At 38.5% G+C, this 18,956-nt stretch overlaps 2 protein-coding genes across 20 annotated transcripts; one reads left to right on the top strand and one right to left on the bottom strand.

Annotated features, from left to right (window-relative positions):
• Positions 1-2,501: 2,501 nt before the first annotated feature.
• tmem14ca (transmembrane protein 14Ca) lies at positions 2,502-5,091 on the top strand. Of its 3 annotated transcripts, none has more exons than XM_085172566.1 (5): positions 2,502-2,630; positions 3,132-3,216; positions 3,348-3,449; positions 3,751-3,838; positions 4,877-5,091. In XM_085172566.1, exons 2-5 carry the CDS (start codon positions 3,141-3,143, stop codon positions 4,932-4,934), a joined length of 324 nt encoding a protein of 107 aa, XP_085028692.1. In that variant the 5' UTR covers positions 2,502-2,630; positions 3,132-3,140; the 3' UTR covers positions 4,935-5,091. The 3 variants fall into 3 exon arrangements, with proteins under 3 accessions (XP_085028692.1, XP_085028693.1, XP_085028691.1); XM_085172567.1 differs by having other exon boundaries at positions 2,510-2,627; XM_085172565.1 differs by lacking the exon at positions 2,502-2,630 and adding an exon at positions 2,643-3,022.
• Positions 5,092-5,114: 23 nt separating this feature from the next.
• On the bottom strand, positions 5,115-18,921 carry mak (male germ cell-associated kinase). 17 transcript variants are annotated; one of them, XM_085172553.1, is made up of 17 exons: positions 15,864-15,979; positions 15,093-15,141; positions 14,752-14,806; positions 14,192-14,364; positions 13,794-13,915; positions 12,074-12,156; positions 11,184-11,316; positions 10,831-11,002; positions 10,120-10,287; positions 9,133-9,375; positions 8,749-8,951; positions 8,414-8,553; positions 8,073-8,198; positions 7,175-7,261; positions 6,344-6,463; positions 5,959-6,054; positions 5,115-5,862 (listed from the first exon to the last, which is right to left on the bottom strand). In XM_085172553.1, exons 5-17 carry the CDS (start codon positions 13,826-13,828, stop codon positions 5,699-5,701), a joined length of 1,770 nt encoding a protein of 589 aa, XP_085028679.1. In that variant the 5' UTR covers positions 13,829-13,915; positions 14,192-14,364; positions 14,752-14,806; positions 15,093-15,141; positions 15,864-15,979; the 3' UTR covers positions 5,115-5,698. The 17 variants fall into 17 exon arrangements, with proteins under 17 accessions (XP_085028679.1, XP_085028668.1, XP_085028670.1 ...); XM_085172542.1 differs by lacking the exons at positions 14,192-14,364; positions 15,093-15,141 and adding an exon at positions 18,805-18,921 and having other exon boundaries at positions 15,864-16,248; XM_085172544.1 differs by lacking the exons at positions 14,192-14,364; positions 15,093-15,141 and adding an exon at positions 17,971-18,141 and having other exon boundaries at positions 8,749-8,948; positions 15,864-16,248.
• Positions 18,922-18,956: the final 35 nt, after the last annotated feature.

An 18,956-nucleotide genomic window follows, 5' to 3' on the forward strand; every position in this document is an offset into this window, starting at 1 on the left:
ATATGATTTTTCATCAAATAATAATTTGATTTATTGTGCGTACAAACAGTGTGATTAACTAAGATGTGCTTTTTAAAATAATAATAGTAATAAAGGTTCCATATGAGAAAATACGGGAAACTGCTTGGGACAAAGCGAATATAAATATATATATAATTATAAAGGTTATATTTGTCTTCACCTGGCATAAAACTAAAAAGGACATATCTGTTAACCTTTCCGTTCCTTTTCTTCTCTGATTTGTCTTGCTTGGTAGAAAACATGAATTGTCAGTGCAAATGAAACTGTGTCAAGTTAAAAAACTTGAAGGTTAACTGCCAACATCATTACACAGAAAGCTACCATACTATTGTGAGAGTCATTATTTATTTATCCACTGTTTATTTCTAATACATACTTATGTAGACCCCTCGGGCCAAGAGCGAATGAGCAACCCCCCCCCCCCCCCCTCCTTCCCGTGGTACACACGCACACATGAGAAACGCGCACACACGCACACAGAAAGCAGAGCAACACGTGCGCTGACGTGGGTGACAATGGCCAAATCTTTTGTCCAAAACCCCTTTCTCCTCTTTGAAGTAATACGCATCACACACACATACACACACACGTAGGCAAACTGGCTGCTATGGACGTAGTCGCGGGGGCACTTCGCTGGCAGATAGCGTCATTGATCTACCTTTCACTATATCATATCACACACATAAAGACAGCGTGTTATAAGCGTTAAGTGCAACACTGGTGCTGGTGGACAAACTTTTAACGGGGGAAGAGAAAATACAATTAATTTTGCTTTAACCCGATTTTTGTTTTTTGTATTTTTCTAAATTGCAAAATTCCACACGGAGACTATAGATTTTTGTGGCGTTAATATTTTAAACGAGCCTTCATGTTTGACTTCAAAGGCGAACACATTTTAACTGCACACACAATACCTGCAGCTATATAGACCTTACCAGGCCTGGACAAAGGAGAGGAAGGTGGGGAGGGGGAATCAGAAATATTGTTTGGGGCTCTGCGCAAGGGAGGAGTGAAGTTTTAAAGCAGAGCTGTCTGAGAGTAGGTTACTCTTGTTCTGCAGCGGGGTCCCTTTTGAATATCTAGCCGGTCTAGGGCTTAGTTTCAACCAGCAGCACACAGCACCGGGCCTCCGGCAATGTTCCCCAACCGCCAGCTGTGTTTAAAAGGCGATAGCCACGACTGCGCCTTAGGCATCTTGTACATTTTATTATTATCATTATTATTATTACCATTATTATTAGTTGTTGTAGTGGTAGTAGTATTGCTATAATCATTATTGTTATTATCAAGTGTACCTAAATACACAGACAGATCTTGGTGCGTATTTTACGCGTCCTTATCTCATTGCTAGAAATGGCAGAAAGACTTCCTCCTTCTTCTTCTACGTCTTCTTCTTCTTTTAAAAAGGCTGATCAAAGACGGGAGCACTTTTTCCTATCCCCCAAACGTTATGAAGTTATGAAGTTGGTAAATAATTTCGTAGAAATGCTGAGTTTGCAACAAATATTCTTTTCCCACAGCCACGCTCTAGCTCCTGCTGGATGTGTCCTACTGGCAAAGATCTCCAAGCTTGGTTATATTCATAAAAGTTCGTGATTTATTTATCTATTTATATTTTTCAGTTGAGACGGTTTCGGGCCCAACGATAGAAACGCTGCTTTCTAAACAAGATAACTTGTGTTATAGCGCCACCTTGCTTTTGGATAAGAGCGAGAAAGCGCGGCTGGTGGATTGAAGTCAATATCGCAGGTAATTGAAACCAAATGAGAATGTGTGAGCAGGGAGCATTCCAGGAAGTAAATCTGCAGAGCCGATGCCAGTCATAAACACAGGTGCTTTAAAGGAAAGGCTACATGAAATTGCACGAATTGTCAGGAATACAAACGTTTGCAAATATTACAAATGCATTTCTAACAAGCAATACGCTGAGTGCTTGTGTTCACCCGTGTTTCTTCATTAACCTTAATCAGTCTGTCAAGCTTAAACTTGATCATTTTAGTCACCCAACAGAAGACACCATTTTTTTTCGGATGCATGCAAATCAAAGTACATGCCTATTTGGAAAAAAAAAAAAGCTCTTGTTGTGAGGGGTGCAGTTTGAACTTGAAACACAACCTAATATAATCCTGTGGCGCCATCTAGTGGCCGTCAATTATCATAAAACAGCTCCGTGTGGCGTTGGGGTTACTCAATTGAGTGCATTCAGTGGTTGACATGATACGACGACGTTAAGTAAGCAGGACTCGGTTTATTATGGAGAGTACAGGACAATAAATCGTCAGTAGTGATTCCGCAGAGAAAATAGTTTAATAGCTTTTAAGTGTCATCGGTCGTGTTTGTTTGCACCAACATATATATATATATATTATAATAATAATAATAATTATTATTATTATTATTATTATTATTATTATTATTAAGCGCTGCCGTATGTGTTTCACAACATAAAGAAATCTGCTCAGAACTGTAAGCCTACGCATGCGGCATCCGAGAGCGCATAACGTACAGTGCAGCAATAAATTGTGCTCGGTGGAGAACAAGCTGCTGTTGGTAGGGACCACACTGTTTATGTCAGTGACAAACAGAGGACAAACTGAACGACTAAGGTTGTAAGTCGGATTGTTATTTTAATTCAGCTTCCATAGTCGACAGTGTCAGTGTTTCAGAGTGCTGCTTAAGATTGAATCTACTTTCGAAGTTTACGGGGTGACTGTTAACAGTGGTTTCGGCAATATTGTGTAACTTCTGAGTGTGTGGTGCAGCAGTGATGCTAGTTTGTGCTAATGCTCAGTAAAGCAGTCTGGCTTATCTACTAAGCCAGACACACACACGCCCCTTTTTTCTTTAACGACTTCTGATCCAGAGCTGACGAACCACGGCTGCGGTGTGTGACAGCGGGAACATTCTTACAATGTTTTCACTTTTTTTGTTGGTTCCGTTAATGCTCAGCAACAGCTCTGTGTTGCAGGACTCGGACAGCTCCTTAAGTATTTTTACACCAGTAGGTCAAATTAGATTCACATCAGGAGGAGGTTTTAATTGAATAATCGATGTGCAACGCTAATAATGTGTTTGTTGACTCGCATAACTTCACGCTGTGGTCCTGACAGGTGTCCAACATGACTGTGGATTGGGTAGGATATGGATACGCCACGCTTGTAGCATCTGGAGGAGTCATTGGTTACGTGAAAGCAGGTATGTGTTACCTAAAATAGTTAAGTTAAATAATCACATTTTTCTGTAACAGCAAGTGTTACTATTGGTGCTGTTGCCTCGTTGGTTTATATTTTCCTAGGTTCTGACCGCCTGTATGTTTGTTCTGTCAGGCAGTGTTCCCTCCCTAGCTGCTGGGCTTCTGTTTGGGGGCTTTGCAGGTTTTGGAGCTTACCAGGTCTCAAATGATCCTAAAAATGTTTGGGTGTCACTAGGTTAGTAAACTTTTTTTTCTTCCTCTTTCCTCAGCTTATGAAAAACATCATGTCAGAAAAAGCTGCAAAGTTTGAACACTGCTGTGCCATTTAAGCCGCAGTCTTGAATGTTAATTGAATAGCTCTATTATGCCTTATGACCAAAAAAAAAAATACACTCAAAATGTTTAGTATGTGGACCCACATACTAAACTGCATACAGCAGCTGTATGTTCTGCATGTAAGTAAACAACTTCTGAATATCTAATGTCTTCTTTGCAAGTGCCTTCACTAACCTTTTCCGTCTCCTGCTGTCTGCCAGCTGCATCAGGAGCACTGACTGGTATCATGGGGAAGCGGTTTTATGGATCGAGGAAGTTCATGCCAGCTGGTCTGATGGCTGTAGCAAGGTCTGGTATAAGTCCAATCAGCCATTACTTACTATCAAGTACCACAGATGAGGACAGTATTATTCCAAATATCTTAAGTTTGATTTTGGAATATTATTTTACTTACTTTGCACACAGAAACAAAATTATTTCACAAAAAACAAAAACTACCATGGCCAAACCATTATTATTTCTATTTTTATATTATTATTTATAATATTTTGATTATTATAAATATTTCTTAGTCCGAAACCAGGGTTCTACCGATTGTCCTCTTCGAGACTATAATTTCAGACTTATTTGAGTCATTCACTTGTGTCTCAGCAGTTGTTCTGGGGGTCTTTAGATACAGCTTGCTAGTTTTCTTCCCAGAGTCTTTGAAATCGTTCGCTTCCTACCTCTGCCAGGCTTGTTCTGCCTTGTGTGGCTCTTTCTGAATTTCTTGATGAGATTTCTCATGCCAGTTCTTGACATTTGATAACTTTGTGTATCCATCGCCTACTTTTTGAGCATTAACAACTTTTTTTTTTTTTTTTGCAATTTTAACTGATTTCTTTTATTTTTGGTACGATGCTCTCTCAAGTGACAGCTCAAACCGTTGAAGTTTTTATACTGTGTAAATAAAAAGACAACCTTCACTTTTAACTTGATATTTTTCCAGTCTTTGAGCATTACAGAGTTAAAGCATGTCATTGCACATGTCAGTTGTCAGGGGGAGCATTAATATTGACCTGGTAACTTTTATTTTTTTCTGAAATAATTCTGTTATTGTGTGCTAATAGAAATAATTTATGGTTTCTAAAGAAGGCTAGTATATTTAGAAATGCTTTGTTAATAAATCCCTTGCTCCATTTACAAAAACATTATTATGACAAAAACATTTAATATCATTGAGGGACTAATAATTTTGTCCTCACTTCTATTTATATACTACATTGTAGCCAAGAAAGCCACGTTTTACAGAGGATTTTATTTCCCCCCACTTCCAGTAATCTGTATTTTTTTTTACTGTATACTTTGGCTCTTTGAATGAAGTCTAATGTAATCCTTTTGTTTCAGTGCTCTGATGGTGGGGAAGCTTAGCTTGGCGTTGCTCCAGAAACCTGTACAGTCCTGATGAAGTTAATATGTTGAAATCTCAGTTCCCATCAGCTCCTGTGGCTCTTTTCAGAAGCACCCTCTCAGCATTTGCCATTTATGTCCAGAATCATGTCCTTTTGTTTAAAAAAGTGTAGATTTATGAAATAAATGTACCCTCTTGTTTATATAGTAAATAGTTGTCTTTTTTCAGTGAATGCACCTTTGAACTTGTTTATTTGTTTAAAAAAAAGTTAAAAAAAATTTCAGCTTACTCATTGATATATTACAAAGAGGTTTGCAGTTCCCTTACAGTTTTCAGAGTCTGCTGTGTTTTTATGACACTCAGGATTTTTTGTGTCACCTACTACATGCTGAATAAAAGCAGAGAGGATATAACATTACAGGAACCATTCATTAAAGACATTTTGTTATATGAAACTAGAGAAAAATAAATCTAAAGTTAAAAAATAAAAGTTGAATTGCTGTGCTGGAGTCCTACTTTAAAAAAAGAAAGAAGAAAGAATCCAAACAATGACAATGAAATTGGCTCCCACTGTATCTGAAGTATGCAGTGGGATTGTCTTGAGGACAATACCGGTCCTGGTTAAGCATCATGGCAACCATCATCTCCAGAACACAGAGATTCAATGCACATACAGTTTGGTGCTACTTGTATAAACATAACAAAGAACGTGGGATGTGCTCGACCTTGATATCTGAGCCTAAGCATAGTTAAGCAGCAATTCAATTTCTCGCCAAAGACTAACAAGCGGTAGTAGTTGTAGCATGTGCTCCCCCAAACTACCGGTTTCCGCCATATTTGGATGTCCAGTCGACCCTCCCATGGACGGGCTGCACAGCAGGAGCTCTGGTCAGGAGGTTTCCGGAGTTTTTTCCCAGTGCTGATGAATAGCTGCTGCCCTTCATCTGAGAGCTGTCTGTCCTCCTCTTCCAGGCTTCATATTCTAGAGAAAACAAATGTCTCTCTTAATCACCAGCATCTTTATAGGTGATGCTTTAAAAAAAAAAAAAAAACAGCAACTATTTGAAAATGGCAATACCTTCACCAGTTTCTTTTAATGATGAGTTGGATATGGGCTTGAGTTTTGCAGATTTTGGGTTGTCTTTTATATTATCAGGAGAAGAAGAAAGATTTACTAAAAGTGAAGAAAAGGGAGAAAGAAAGGAAACATACTCCCAGTAAATGTGATGCAGGTTTAAACAGAGGAAATTAGAAAAGAGTACAGGACGATCATACAACAGAATAGTTCAACTATAATACCAGAATTAATGTTTCTGATTAGAGAAACAGAGCAACCTCTCAGACACGTGGGAAAGAGTGCTGATTTTTTGTTCTCTCAGAGCAACATAAATGATTAAAAGTACCTGGCTAAAAGTCTCACAGGTTATTTTGTTGGGTTTATATAGAAAAAAAGAGTTATTTACTTGCATGCTGGCCAGCCAAGGGGGCAAGCTGGATTCTCTGTCCCACTGAGCCAACCTCTTTCTTTTGAAATGAAGAGATGTAACCACCAGAGAGGTTGTACTTGGTGCTCACAAAGTTCCCTTTAAGAAAATAAATACAGAATTCAACCAAAGGTCTGAAATTTCTGCATATCTTATTATTGCACACCCCAGATGTCCAACCAGCAATTGAGTTTATGTATTTATTTGCTAAAATGCAACATTTTTAAAAAACACAAACTGATCTTGAAAACACAGATCTTCTCACACGTGGCTTTACGACCACTAATTGTATGTGTGAACACGTGTGACATACTGGAACCACCGCATACCGACGAGGGGCACAAGCGGAGGAATAGGGTCGATTGATTGTCATTCAACATTTCAAAGAACACCATCGAGACTCTCCACCACCAGTCAGAGATTTTTATCTCCATAATTACTCAAAAGCTTCATTGTTCCCTTAAGATGTTGTGGTTGTAGTATCATTTATCTTCTGTTAAGCAACTGGAGTTCTTCGTTCTCATGTTAACCTGCATGTTTACACCCTAGTTTCACGCAGAGCTTTAAGAGGCCAGTTTCTTTCACATGCAAAGTGGCTGTTTGAATACCCGAAACTTGCTACAGCATCAGCCACCACCCTGGTTGTTGGTTTATTTGATTTTATCCTCAAGCTATTCTATATACCGCCTTCAGAAAGGTTGCACTCCAAATAACTAACAAGGCTGTGAAACACAGCAAAAAAAAAAAAAAAAAAAAAAAAATCTAATCAAAACAAAACAACAACAAAAAAACCCAGTCTCACTTAAATACCTTTGGAGAGATCAATTTTCTGCAGTATTCTCTCTTTGACCACAGTTTTGTCTGGTGGGCTATCCAAACACTTTGCAGCAGTATCTTCTAATCACATGGCCCAAAAAAAGTAGAGTTGGAGGAGATGCATGGGATCAGAGAGAAAGGAGAAAAGACAAACAATAAAGGCGAAGAAGGGAAACTGAAAGTATTTTTGCTTTTTCAAAAGAAAAAAAAAGAAAAAAAAACTTTTCATGCTAAATAAGACATTTTCATGCAGAACAGGCGAGCAGCATTAAAACAAACAGTGCTGGGAGAATGGATGGGGGAGGGGTCTACAGCTGCAGGCAATTTAGGGAACACTTGATCTTATACCTACAGTCTTAATCTCATGAATAAGCAATGGAGAGGTAGAGACGAGGTAACAGGAAGAGACAGCAGCAGAGAGAGAAGACGAGGGACGCATACTGTGTGCCTGCCTACATGACAATTGATTTATGGTGTCCTAGGTCTCCAAAGTCGCACATGCCTAGGCTCACTAACTCTTTATCATAACTAATGACCAGGTGATATTAGCTTCATCAGCAGCACTTAGAGCCTTAGTATAAGAAAGAGGACACCGTCGTATTATGTAACACAAGGTGAATTTGACAGCCGCCAGGTTTCCAGAGCAAGTCATGGTGTAGTCATTATTTAATCTACTGAGTGAGCAGGTTTGTTGTCTGTTGTCAAACCCAATGCTTGAATATTATATTTTTTGTATGTGCTTTGTATTTTTCTGCCTTCGTACATTACAAAAAAAACTACACGCTGTCGGGCTGCTTCAATGTGTTACTGAAATCTGGAAACTTTTGTCCCCTCCACTGTGCACTATGCCAAACTTCTTAACACTGCTGCATTAGACATCATCAGTCTTTACCTGCATTGGCTCTGGTGACAGATAATCCTCCCCCAATAGGACCAAGTGGTTTATTTACAGTGTTTGAGGAGTTCTCCCACAGGTCCCGCAGTGTCATGCCACTGCGGTCATTCTTGCTGATCAAGCCTTAAAGCCAACAAAATTACAAGATTAAAAATTTAGCCCTCAAAAAGTGCTATTTTCACAAAATTGATTAAAATGCAAGCAATTGGATTTTATAATAATAATTCAAACCACGATAAAAAAAAAAAAAAAGAAGAAAACTTTTATTTATTTATTTGTAACCAGGGAAGCAATGACCTATTTTAAACAATACAGATAAGACCACCTATTAGTCTTACCAGGCAAGTATCTAGACTGGCTGAGATAGTGTTGGCGGGCTGCAGATCCTGGAAGATTAGAGTCCATTTGGCCAGTCTTTACATTGTTTGGTAGCTTGGTAACGGTACTGAAGGAGTATAGAGGTTTCTGCTCCTGGTGTCTGAAAACAAGGCATTACAGTAAGTTCTGAATATAAATGTGGATGTTGTGGAATGTATGATAAATATGAAATGTATTCGATATTGCATATTTATTTACATATATACTGTAATTTATAAACTGAAGCACATAGTATAGCAGCACATAGCATAGCAAATGCTTCACTAAGCAAAGTTTCCACTCTTCTTAAGCTTACTGTGGACATTGGTCCTTGGGGCTCTTCTCCTCCTCTGTATTCACCAGGCTGGGTTTCTTGGAGTTGGAGGCGGATGTTTCTGAACGATCAGATTCCTCCCAGCTGTCTGAGGTCTTGGCCACTGTCTGGCCCCAGCGACGGCGACCGCTCTTCAGCACACCCGTCCCGACGCCACCAGCATTGTTCTCACTGCCCAGCGCCTTCTGCACAACATAGTAATGTCACGTTTGGGCAATGAGTCTTGCTGAATTAAGTTCTACTTTCAACCACTGCATCTGCACCAGAACTTCTGCTCGTTAAGAGTACTCACTTAATCCAAACTGACTACTTTATTTTAAAAACTTTTTTTGCAACTATTTAATCTGACTTAATAAAGCTACTCACTGCATGGCTGAGGCCTCCAGGTTTACTCTCAGCCTGGGGTAAGGGGATCTGCTGCAGAGGCTGTTGATGGTTTCTGGAGGAGGTTGTGGAGGCTTTAGACTCAGAGGAAGACTGCTGCAGTTCAACTTTGTACTCAGAGGCCTGTTTTTGAGCAAGCGGCCTGTTCTGGACTTTCTTGACCTCCTGGCTCTGAGGGCGTGGCCCCAAGACCTGACCCACCTGGAAGTAAGGATAACGCAAGGCCTAGCAAAGGAGAGGAAGGAACACAGATTATTATTCTGAATAATCTGAGGATATTCAATTACACTGAAAGAATATCCCTAGAAACAAGAATAATACACAGTCTGTACTTAAAAAAACAACAAAATAAAGCACATCATTGTGTAACTTGAGTCATTTAAACTTGCAGGGATGGTTTTCATGCACAAGACAGCAAACATGCACACCAAACCTAAATCCCAGGGCATTTTAGAAACACCCCTGTGTACCATAGGGTGTATTTTATTCAGCACTTACAGTTTTCCACCTTCTGAATCAGACAAGACTGAATGAGCTAAAATTAAATGTGCATCTGTGCATCTGAACAGAACCACCCACCTGGGAGTTTAGGTAGAAATGGAAAAGCTTTGTCACTCCCTCTAAAGGTGTTAGGCCTAACTTTCTCTCTGGAGTGTAAATTACAGTCAACAATATGATGGGCATATAATGTTCGTAATGTGTATGCACATATGCAGAGAGGAAAAATGTTTTGCAGCAGAACTGAGAATGAAGTATGGCTTAGAGACTATTTAAAATGTGTAGGATTAACAGTGAAATCCCTGCAGTGGAAATACAGATAATCTGCATGAAGTGATGAGTGTTGCACTGCAATGGAAACTGCTTCTTTGAGAACAGGTTACAGATTAATTTTAAACAACAGGCTAAAAGGGGTCTTTGTTAAAGAGAACTTTGGCAAATTAAGCCTAGAGTAAGACTTTCAGTGCCTACCTGTGCAGCAGTGGGCCTTTTTTTGGGGTCCCAGTGCAGCAGGTCCTTCATCAGAGTAATAGCCTCATTGCTGGCATTTGGAATAAGGGTCTTCAGGTGGGTCGGCACACATTGAGGAAATCGAAAGTTCATGGCAGTTGCTAGCTGGTGACCTTCTGGCCAGTCGGTCTAATGGAGGACACAATCAGTTGATTACATATTATCATTATTCAGCTGTGTAAAGGTTGTTCTGGACATTTTTATTTTGTCTTTTTAAATGTTAATAGTTTAAAATAGCAAAAGTCTGAGGCAAGGTTTTTACCTCGTCAGATACCTTGAGGTGGCGGCTGTTATGAGCCAACACCACGTAAATAAAACTGAACTGTATTGTGAATTGTGGCTGATGTCACAGACTAATCTCCTGGCCAGGTTATAGCAGGTTGCAAGCAGAGTTAATAGTGATGGTGATGGAAAGCCTTTTTAATCAAGTGTCAATTTGTTCAGCATGAACCACACTTAAAACTCTTTAGACCTTAGAGAACTAAGTAGGCTTACATATTATTTATTCTAATGTGATTTAACTACACTAAGTATAGATTTTCATCTTTAGGAATAATGTTTCAGTTAAATTCAGCACTTGATAAGTTTAGAGTATTAATTATTGAACACATGAAATAAGCTCACCGACTGAGCTCAAGCATTCTCACCTCTCTCCTTTCACCTTGTTCTTACCTTTTTGACAGTGCCTAGGACTTGGCAGATCTTAAATATCTCGTCTACTTCACTGTTTCCAGGGAAAAGAGGTCTGAGTGTGTACAATTCGGCCATGATGCAGCCCACAGCCCACAAGTCAATGGGAGAGCTGTAGGTAGATGACCTGAGCAGGACCTCTGGAGCTCGGTACCTTGACAGACAGTCAAGAGCAGTTAGATAAACAGCTTGTAAAAGTCAGTGTAAAAATACATGGCCATAGGGTCCAGTGAAGAAAGCATAAAAACCATCATGTTAACTTTAGCTTAGCTCACTCTAACCAGTGCTTTCTTTTCTATCTTAAAAGTGTACCACTGTGTGGAAATTCCTCTCACCATCTCGTTGATACATAGTCTGTGTAGGGAGGTTTGGAGCGGATCTCTCTGGCCAGTCCAAAATCTGCTATTTTGACCAGTTCTGGACCCATGCACAACAAATTCTCTGGCTTCATGTCTCGATGGAAGAAACCTGTACAAAGGTTTATATCAAACTTTTAGCTACATTAATAGACTCCACTCAAATCATGACAACAGACTGGCACTATTTCCTGGTATTCTAAATCTAATACATAAAAATGTTATTCATAATTCAGACAGAACTACTTGTGAATGGGTGAATGTTTGCCTCACCTGTAACATTAACAGGCATTTGTATTCAGAGCTCAATGTATTTCAACATCATCATTTTAAATATACAAGTACCAGGGCTACAGTGCTTCAGTACTGCAGCTGTCACACAATAACAGTGTAATTTGGATTAAGATTAAATATTAAAATTACTCGTGCAGATGTTGAAAAAAAGGCAGTCCATGTCACGTTACTACAAATGTACTCTGCTGATGCAAAATATTTTCCTATGATGGAAGATTTTAAATGCAGTAGCAACAATGGCATATAATCCAAATGTGATTTACACTGACACCCATTTAAGTAAAACAAAACCAAATGACTCTTGATTAATCGAGTATAGCTGAAGGAGTTATAAAGTTTGATGTCATAATAAAATACATTTTGGACTGCGCTGCTACAGAAAACAACTAAGAAAATACAAGGACATACCTTTTAGCAATAGAGAACATAGCACACACACATGCATGTGCAATATAATACTTTTGGTCTACCCAAGGGCCACAAGACTTTTTAAATATCACATACACCCAAACTCACAAACTACAGGTTAATCTACTGTTGAATGAGTAAAAGGATGACCAAGGAAAGCTTCTTACCATGTTTATGTACAAAAGCCAACCCAGACAGCACTTGAAACATGATGTTTCTAATTTCATTCTCTGAGAACATTTTATTCTCTCTAACAGCAAACAGATAGAAAAGGAAGGAAAGATGGAAGAGAAGAGAAATCAAAGTGTTAAGAGAAAGAAAAGTGGAAAAGTCTGCATTTTGGATATATGGAAGCAAATGTGCACATTAAAACATGCAAAGGTTTGTATGACCAGGGTCTTTTTCTTTTGTTTAGCTGATCACACCATGCCTGATTAAAAAAAATCAGAGTCAAATGTTTAGAGTGCTTTTTAGTGTGCATGCATAGATATAAGTCATCCATACATCCATTCTTTACACAGCAGTGATACAGACCAGTAAGTGAAACAAGTGTTGAAGCAAGACATTTATGGAGGGTTCACATACTACAAGAGTTTTTGATCGTTGATTGAAATAATTTAATGTATGATGACCTTGTTTGCTTGTGAGATTCTTAAATATTGACATGCCTTTGACAGTTGAAATGGTCAGTGAATCTTGCAGTATGAACCCACACTCTCGTACGCTTTCAGGTCATGAAGAAAACACAGTACACCTACCATGTTTGTGAATAAACGACAGGCCTTGCAAAATCTGAAAGCTTATGTTTCTTATCACTGACTCAGGGAACAATTTTTTTCTGTAAACATAAAATCGATATACCTCCCATGAGCCAGTTAATGAAAGCAACATAACATTAACACCATTCTTTCTTACATTATACAGTAATCGGTAAAATAAATATATTTGACCACAAATCTAAGCAGCTTTAAAACATTAACTGTCTTTTTGACTTATTTGCTTTTGCAAATAAAAAACCTCAAGTTTGCACTGTAGGAGGTTTTCACACTAGCAAAAACATCAGGGCATCTCCCAGAGAAAGTGGCAGCTGTTTGCAAGAGAGAGCCTGATATAGAGGATTTACAAATCTTTTAGAGGATGATATTGACAGACTTAAATAACAACCATTAGAGCCTATCAGATCAATCTGGCGTTAATCAGTGTGTGGGCCAATTGGCAATGACACTACACAACTGTGTAGGGCTGCTCAATTAATCGAATTTTAATCTCGATTACGATCTGGGCTTTCAACGATCATTAAAAATGACTGAGCCGATTATTAGCACCTCCCTCGTGCTTTACTCTCGCTTCTCCGTGTGGCAAATCGAGCGCACCTCTCTGCATTTCGAACACGTGTCACAACAATTAAGAGGACCCGAGGGAAGCTCGGAAAGCTAAGCAGAAGTTATTTGGAGAGGAGAGTGACTGCCGTTGGTTGAAAAGAGAGGTAAAAAAAAAAAAATTTCAGTGGTGTGGAAACATTATGGGTTCGCGGAGTCAGACGTGGATCAAGTAGACATAGTGTGTAAACTTTGCTACGGTGTTGTAGCTGCACCACAGAGCAACACTGCAAAGTTCACTAAACATAGATGTTTACATTTTTCATTTATTTCTTATATTGCAAACATTTGCACTGTTATCAGTATTTGCACGCTATTTTATATTATTTTTTAAAGTCATTATTCATTACATTGTTATTGTTAAATAAATATCGTCAAATAATCGAGATCTCAATTTCAGTGAAAATAATCGTGTTTATCATTTTTGCCATAATCGAGCAGCCCTACAACTGTGTTAAACAAATTCTTCAAACATTTGTATTGTGAAACATGATTTTTCTTTTCTTACCTGTCCTTCATAAGCTGGTACAGGTTCTCCTTCATGTACTCAAAGACAAAGTAGAGATGGTCATTCTCTCTAATAACCTCTTTTAGTTTCACCACGTTCGCGTGGTTCAGCTTCTTCAGTGACTGGGGTGACGCATGTTTGGAAAGATAAGAAAAACTGTCTCATGTAATGCGAAAATTTTCGTATATAACAAGAACACTTTTAATACAGATATCAGAATAGTTAATGTACTAATTGATGAAGTGTAGCAACTTCCACTGGTGCATGGTTATAACAAGAATTGCTCTTCCTTGGCTTCATTTAAGTGTGTAAGCCTGGCTTCTATTAGATGTTGATTTATACTCAACACAGCTCACTTTATTAGGTAAACTTGCTCAGCCTATAGTTAACACAAATACCTAATCAGCCAGTCCCATAGCAGGAACTCAATGCTGAAGTTCAGACTGAGCATCAGAATGGGGAAGAAAGGTGATTTGAGTGACTTTGAACGTGGCATGGTTGTTGGTGCCAGATGGATTGATCTGAGTATTTCAGAAAGTGTTCATCTCCAGGGGGTTTCCCATATAGCCATCTACAGAGTTTACAGAGAAAGGTCAGAAAGAGGAAATATTTGGCAGTTCTCTGGGCATTATTGGTCATAGGTGAAAAGCCAGACTGCATGATCTGTGACACTATCATGTCAATATGGACCAAAATCTCTGAGGAATGCTTCTAGCACTTTTTTGAAGGCGCTATACCTCAAGTGGCCAGTGAGTGCATTCAATCAATGATTTTCTTAATGCATTACCAATGTAGTAGTGGAATGCCACCTTTTAATTTTCCATTGTACTTTTATACATTTTGACAATTTACATTCGCGTGAACATATCTATCTATTGGTCAATCTATGTAACAGTGGTCTGCGAGTAATGCTGTTATAAGGGGCTTCAAACAAGTGTATTAATATTACCATGCTTACCTTTACTTCTCTTAGGTTCATACATTCCTCCCATGAATAAAACTTCCTCTTCATTCTATGGAAGACAATTAAGGAATGTATACATCTTATTATCAGATCATCACATATGTAATCCTTTCAGGCCATATCTATTAATAAACATTATTATTACTTATTACAGCATTTACAAGACACCTCTGTGCATCTCCATCAGTAACTTAGAAAAGTGATGACTGTAATGTGATAAATATTCTAATCAAGATTTTTCTGTACTTAAATTAAAATGAAAACTTATTCTGATTCTGATGGCCTACTCGGCTTTTTCACTGTTATCCAATGTGTGTTTGTTTAAAACAACACACCTGCTGTTATACGCTTGGGTTCTCTGATCAGCATTACTTGTCCTTTCTTCTGGAATTACATAAGAGTTACAGAATGAGCCGATATCTATCCACAATGTCAGCAACCCGACACACCCCTCTACTTTCACTCCCTTTCACCGTCACCACATGTATTGTCTTGCATGGTAACCAAATGATCAACCAGTGGACGCACGTCCCCAGTTTCGCATCTATTATTGAACACTGCTGCTATGTTGCTGAAACAAAGCAATGTAGTTTGTTTGCCCTGGTGATGGCAGGTCGGGGGTTTCTAGCTTTACAGCACATCTGTTTCGTAGTGTCACAACAAACATTAAAGAGAATAACAAAGAAAAAGGCTGTGACTTAAAATGAAAACAGTCATATTTTGATTTCAAAGGGAACAATTTCTTTCTGCATCACAAATTTGAAAAAAAAATGTAATAAAAAATCAACATCTACATGTAAAACCTTTAACAGATACACAAACACTTGATATAAATGTGATTTTTCACTATGTTTTGTGAGTATAAAGGCTCTTTGGTAGCAATAGAGGATCTACGTTAGCATTAGTTATATATCTACTATAGTGCAAACAAGATTGTGATTTTATTTTGACATTATTAAGACTCATTGCTGATCAAATATGTACATAATATAGGGTGGCATGACACCGCAACAATAGATCTCATAATATTAATATTATATTAATATGTTAAAAAGGCTGAATAGGGAGAGACAACCAAAAAATTAAAGAATGAGCAACATCCTCACCTTTTGATGGCTACAAGCTCTCCTGACTCATTGCTTCTTCCCATCATCACACTGCCATAGGTGCCATCACCCAGCTGCTTCAGGGTGGTGTAGCGATTCATCATTTCTCAAAACAGTTTCATCAGCCTCTTTATCAGCTAACTTTGTTATTGTGTGAGATGGGCTGTAGAAAAGCACAGCCGATTCATCAATCAAATATCCTTCTTCTTCCTTCAAGTGTTGTTCAGTCTTTGTTTCATCAGCCAGAATTCACTTCTTTTTTCCCAAAAGAAAAGATTGTAGTTTGGGCAATGTTTGTCTTTGTCAGCCAATCCTGGGAGTTTAAAGCTCATTTTGCAGTAACTGATCCATGTAAAAAGGTAGGGATCTCAGTCACGCAGTTGAACTAACAGCCAAGAGACAGAAAAACATGAAAAATTGTCAGCAATAAATACAACCGCAAACACAAAAGGTCACATAAATCCAATAGCATGCCAAAAAACTCTGTCGACCAGGATTTTTAAACTATGCGAAAACAAAGACATGCTAAGACCACTTCTTGTTTTTCCCTCAGTGGTAGGATTAGGTGTGTGTCACACTAGAGGCTTCAACATGACCACCCAAGGGAGATGACAAAGCCAACCCTAGTCAGATTAGGCCAACAGGGATGTAAATAGGATGTTACATCACCATCATGCTTACCGGTATCCACTACCTTGCCCAAGCACCCTGCCTGGCAAGAGGATTTGAATGACGCCACAGGCCATCGTAATCACTGGCCTGATGTACATTCAGCCATACAGACCTCCCAAAAAACTTACAATTACAACTAATATACAGTGCCTAACAAATTTATTAGACCACCTGTCATTTCATCAAGAAAACAAAGTAAACACAAAAATATTTTAGAAATCTGTCCAAAACCTAAAAATAAATTTGTTATTTATTAGGCAAATAACATATAACATATTTTAGCTGGCATACTGGACTTCTCTGAGAAGTTAGAGATTAATCATACATAACACAAAAGCTAAAAACACATTTTTCTCTTCATGGATGCAAGTAAATAACTGTAATTGTAAATGGCATCTTACTCAAAAAATAATAATGTGCTTTGCTATTTCACCCTGTTTTTCTGTAAAACAGTAAATTGAAAATGAATGAATAATGACAATCATTATAATTTAGAATTAAAATGATCATTTTAATTAAAGCGTGTGTGCTTTAATGATGTTTCTGTAATAGTGGATTAACCATTATAGAAACATAAAAAACTATTTTAGTAATTAGCGGGTGGTGGTCTAATAGGTGTGCTAAGCAGTGTACTTGAATGAAACTAACAAACTGCTGTTCTTCTCGGAAATAACGCACAGCTATCTTCTTTTGTAGGTTGCAAGTTTGTGCAACTGGATCATAATCACACGTTTTCTGTAGAATGTGGCTTGAATGTTTAAAATAAGCTGTGAGATAAGCACACAGAGTTTTATATAGCTAGTGCGATAGGGACTCCCTAATTAATTACACTGGAAAACAATTGCTCTGGCCATTTGACTTTTCCTCAAGGAGTCATTATGCAACCACTGTAACGTATTAATCATTACAAAAAATATTAATATATGATACAACTACGACCTTCAAAATGTGACACTGCAATGTCACATCTTGTCATTGAGTAAAAATAAGCAACAAAACAAGGGGAGGGGGCAGTCGCATATGGCGATCTGTTGTGAAGGGATTTAAAGGGAATTAAGATGTATCCAGGCCACGTGACATTAGAAAGCTAATCAAGGTCGACGATATTAAAAACTCACGTCTACAGGCAGTGTTAAAGAAACCAATACTTCTACTCAGATAATTCTTAACTTTTGGTTAACTAACAGCTATCACACGCATTCAACCCCAGCAGTCTTTCCATGAAACGAATAAACTAGCTTTACTCTAAAGCTAAAGCTATAAGCTAAGACTGCTTAATGTAAAAATATTAAGCAGGCTATTTTATCGGGAAAAGAAGGTGAGTTGGCATTTGTTGCTGACATATCAGACTTAACAGTACAGTTCCTCGACCATTTTGTGCAGACTCTTTCTTGTGTGTCCCTTCTTCTTTTTTTTCCCTCACTTTTAAACTCACCATGTAGGGTCGTTAGTCCCTTCCTCGGCTGCTGTCCTGCTGATAGCTTCAGATAAAACGAACGTAGCGCTTACAAGGTGAGCGCGCGCGTGTGAGCGCGATTTCTCCCCATGGAAACGTATACACAACCGCGACGCTTGTTGTAGCTGCCAAGTGACAAGCGTGGAGACGGCGCCCGCAATGCTTTATGGGCTTTGTTGTCCTTTGAGTGGTATGGCGTTAATAGCCTGTATTCAAATAGGCTAACATTTCTAGCGTAACTTAGAGATGCCTGTTCAATGTGGACTCTTTTTAATGTAAAATATTTTGAATTACAAATAGATAACTAAAGTGAGAGCTATACGCACGATTTTTATTATTTATTTTATTCTACTTTTTCAAAACACGAATGTTCTTTCGAATAAGGAGAAAAAAAACCCCGACTTGGTCGCAATTCGAGGACTGCACCAGTAGATGACGCTGTATGACTGTAGAGTGACATAGTACAAATCTACTTCGTATGGCATGTACATAGCCTACAGCTCACATTAGCGGAACAAAAATATCACCGGTTGTTTAAAAATGTTTATTCAGTGTTTATTGTGTAGGGAATAATATTCTAATAATAAAAAACAAATTACATAACTAACAAGTTAAACACAAAATATATCACTATGTCATCCGTACAAAAAAAATGAATAAAATGGTTTTTAATATTGAAGTAGACTACAAGTGGTACTTATGTCATTTGTCACCTGGTCAGTCACGTGATCAGTGAGCTAATTAGTGCCTTACTGGCATTCTACCCGTCCTAAATGTTATGGTTTGCCTAGTGCGGTAGTGTGTTTAACCTACCGGGAGGGGAGGAGGGATTTCACCCTAAGAGGATTGCGGCGATCGTTAGCTGCCCGCTGGCTTTGTCAAGGCATGCCGGTTTGCCGGTTGGAGTCCAACGGACAACAACGAGGTACAGTTTTCCTCCCAGAAACTCGGCAACGAAACCGGTT

Source organism: Neolamprologus multifasciatus, chromosome 9 (assembly GCF_963576455.1).
Source record: "Neolamprologus multifasciatus chromosome 9, fNeoMul1.2, whole genome shotgun sequence".
Taxonomy (NCBI): Eukaryota; Metazoa; Chordata; class Actinopteri; order Cichliformes; family Cichlidae; genus Neolamprologus; species Neolamprologus multifasciatus.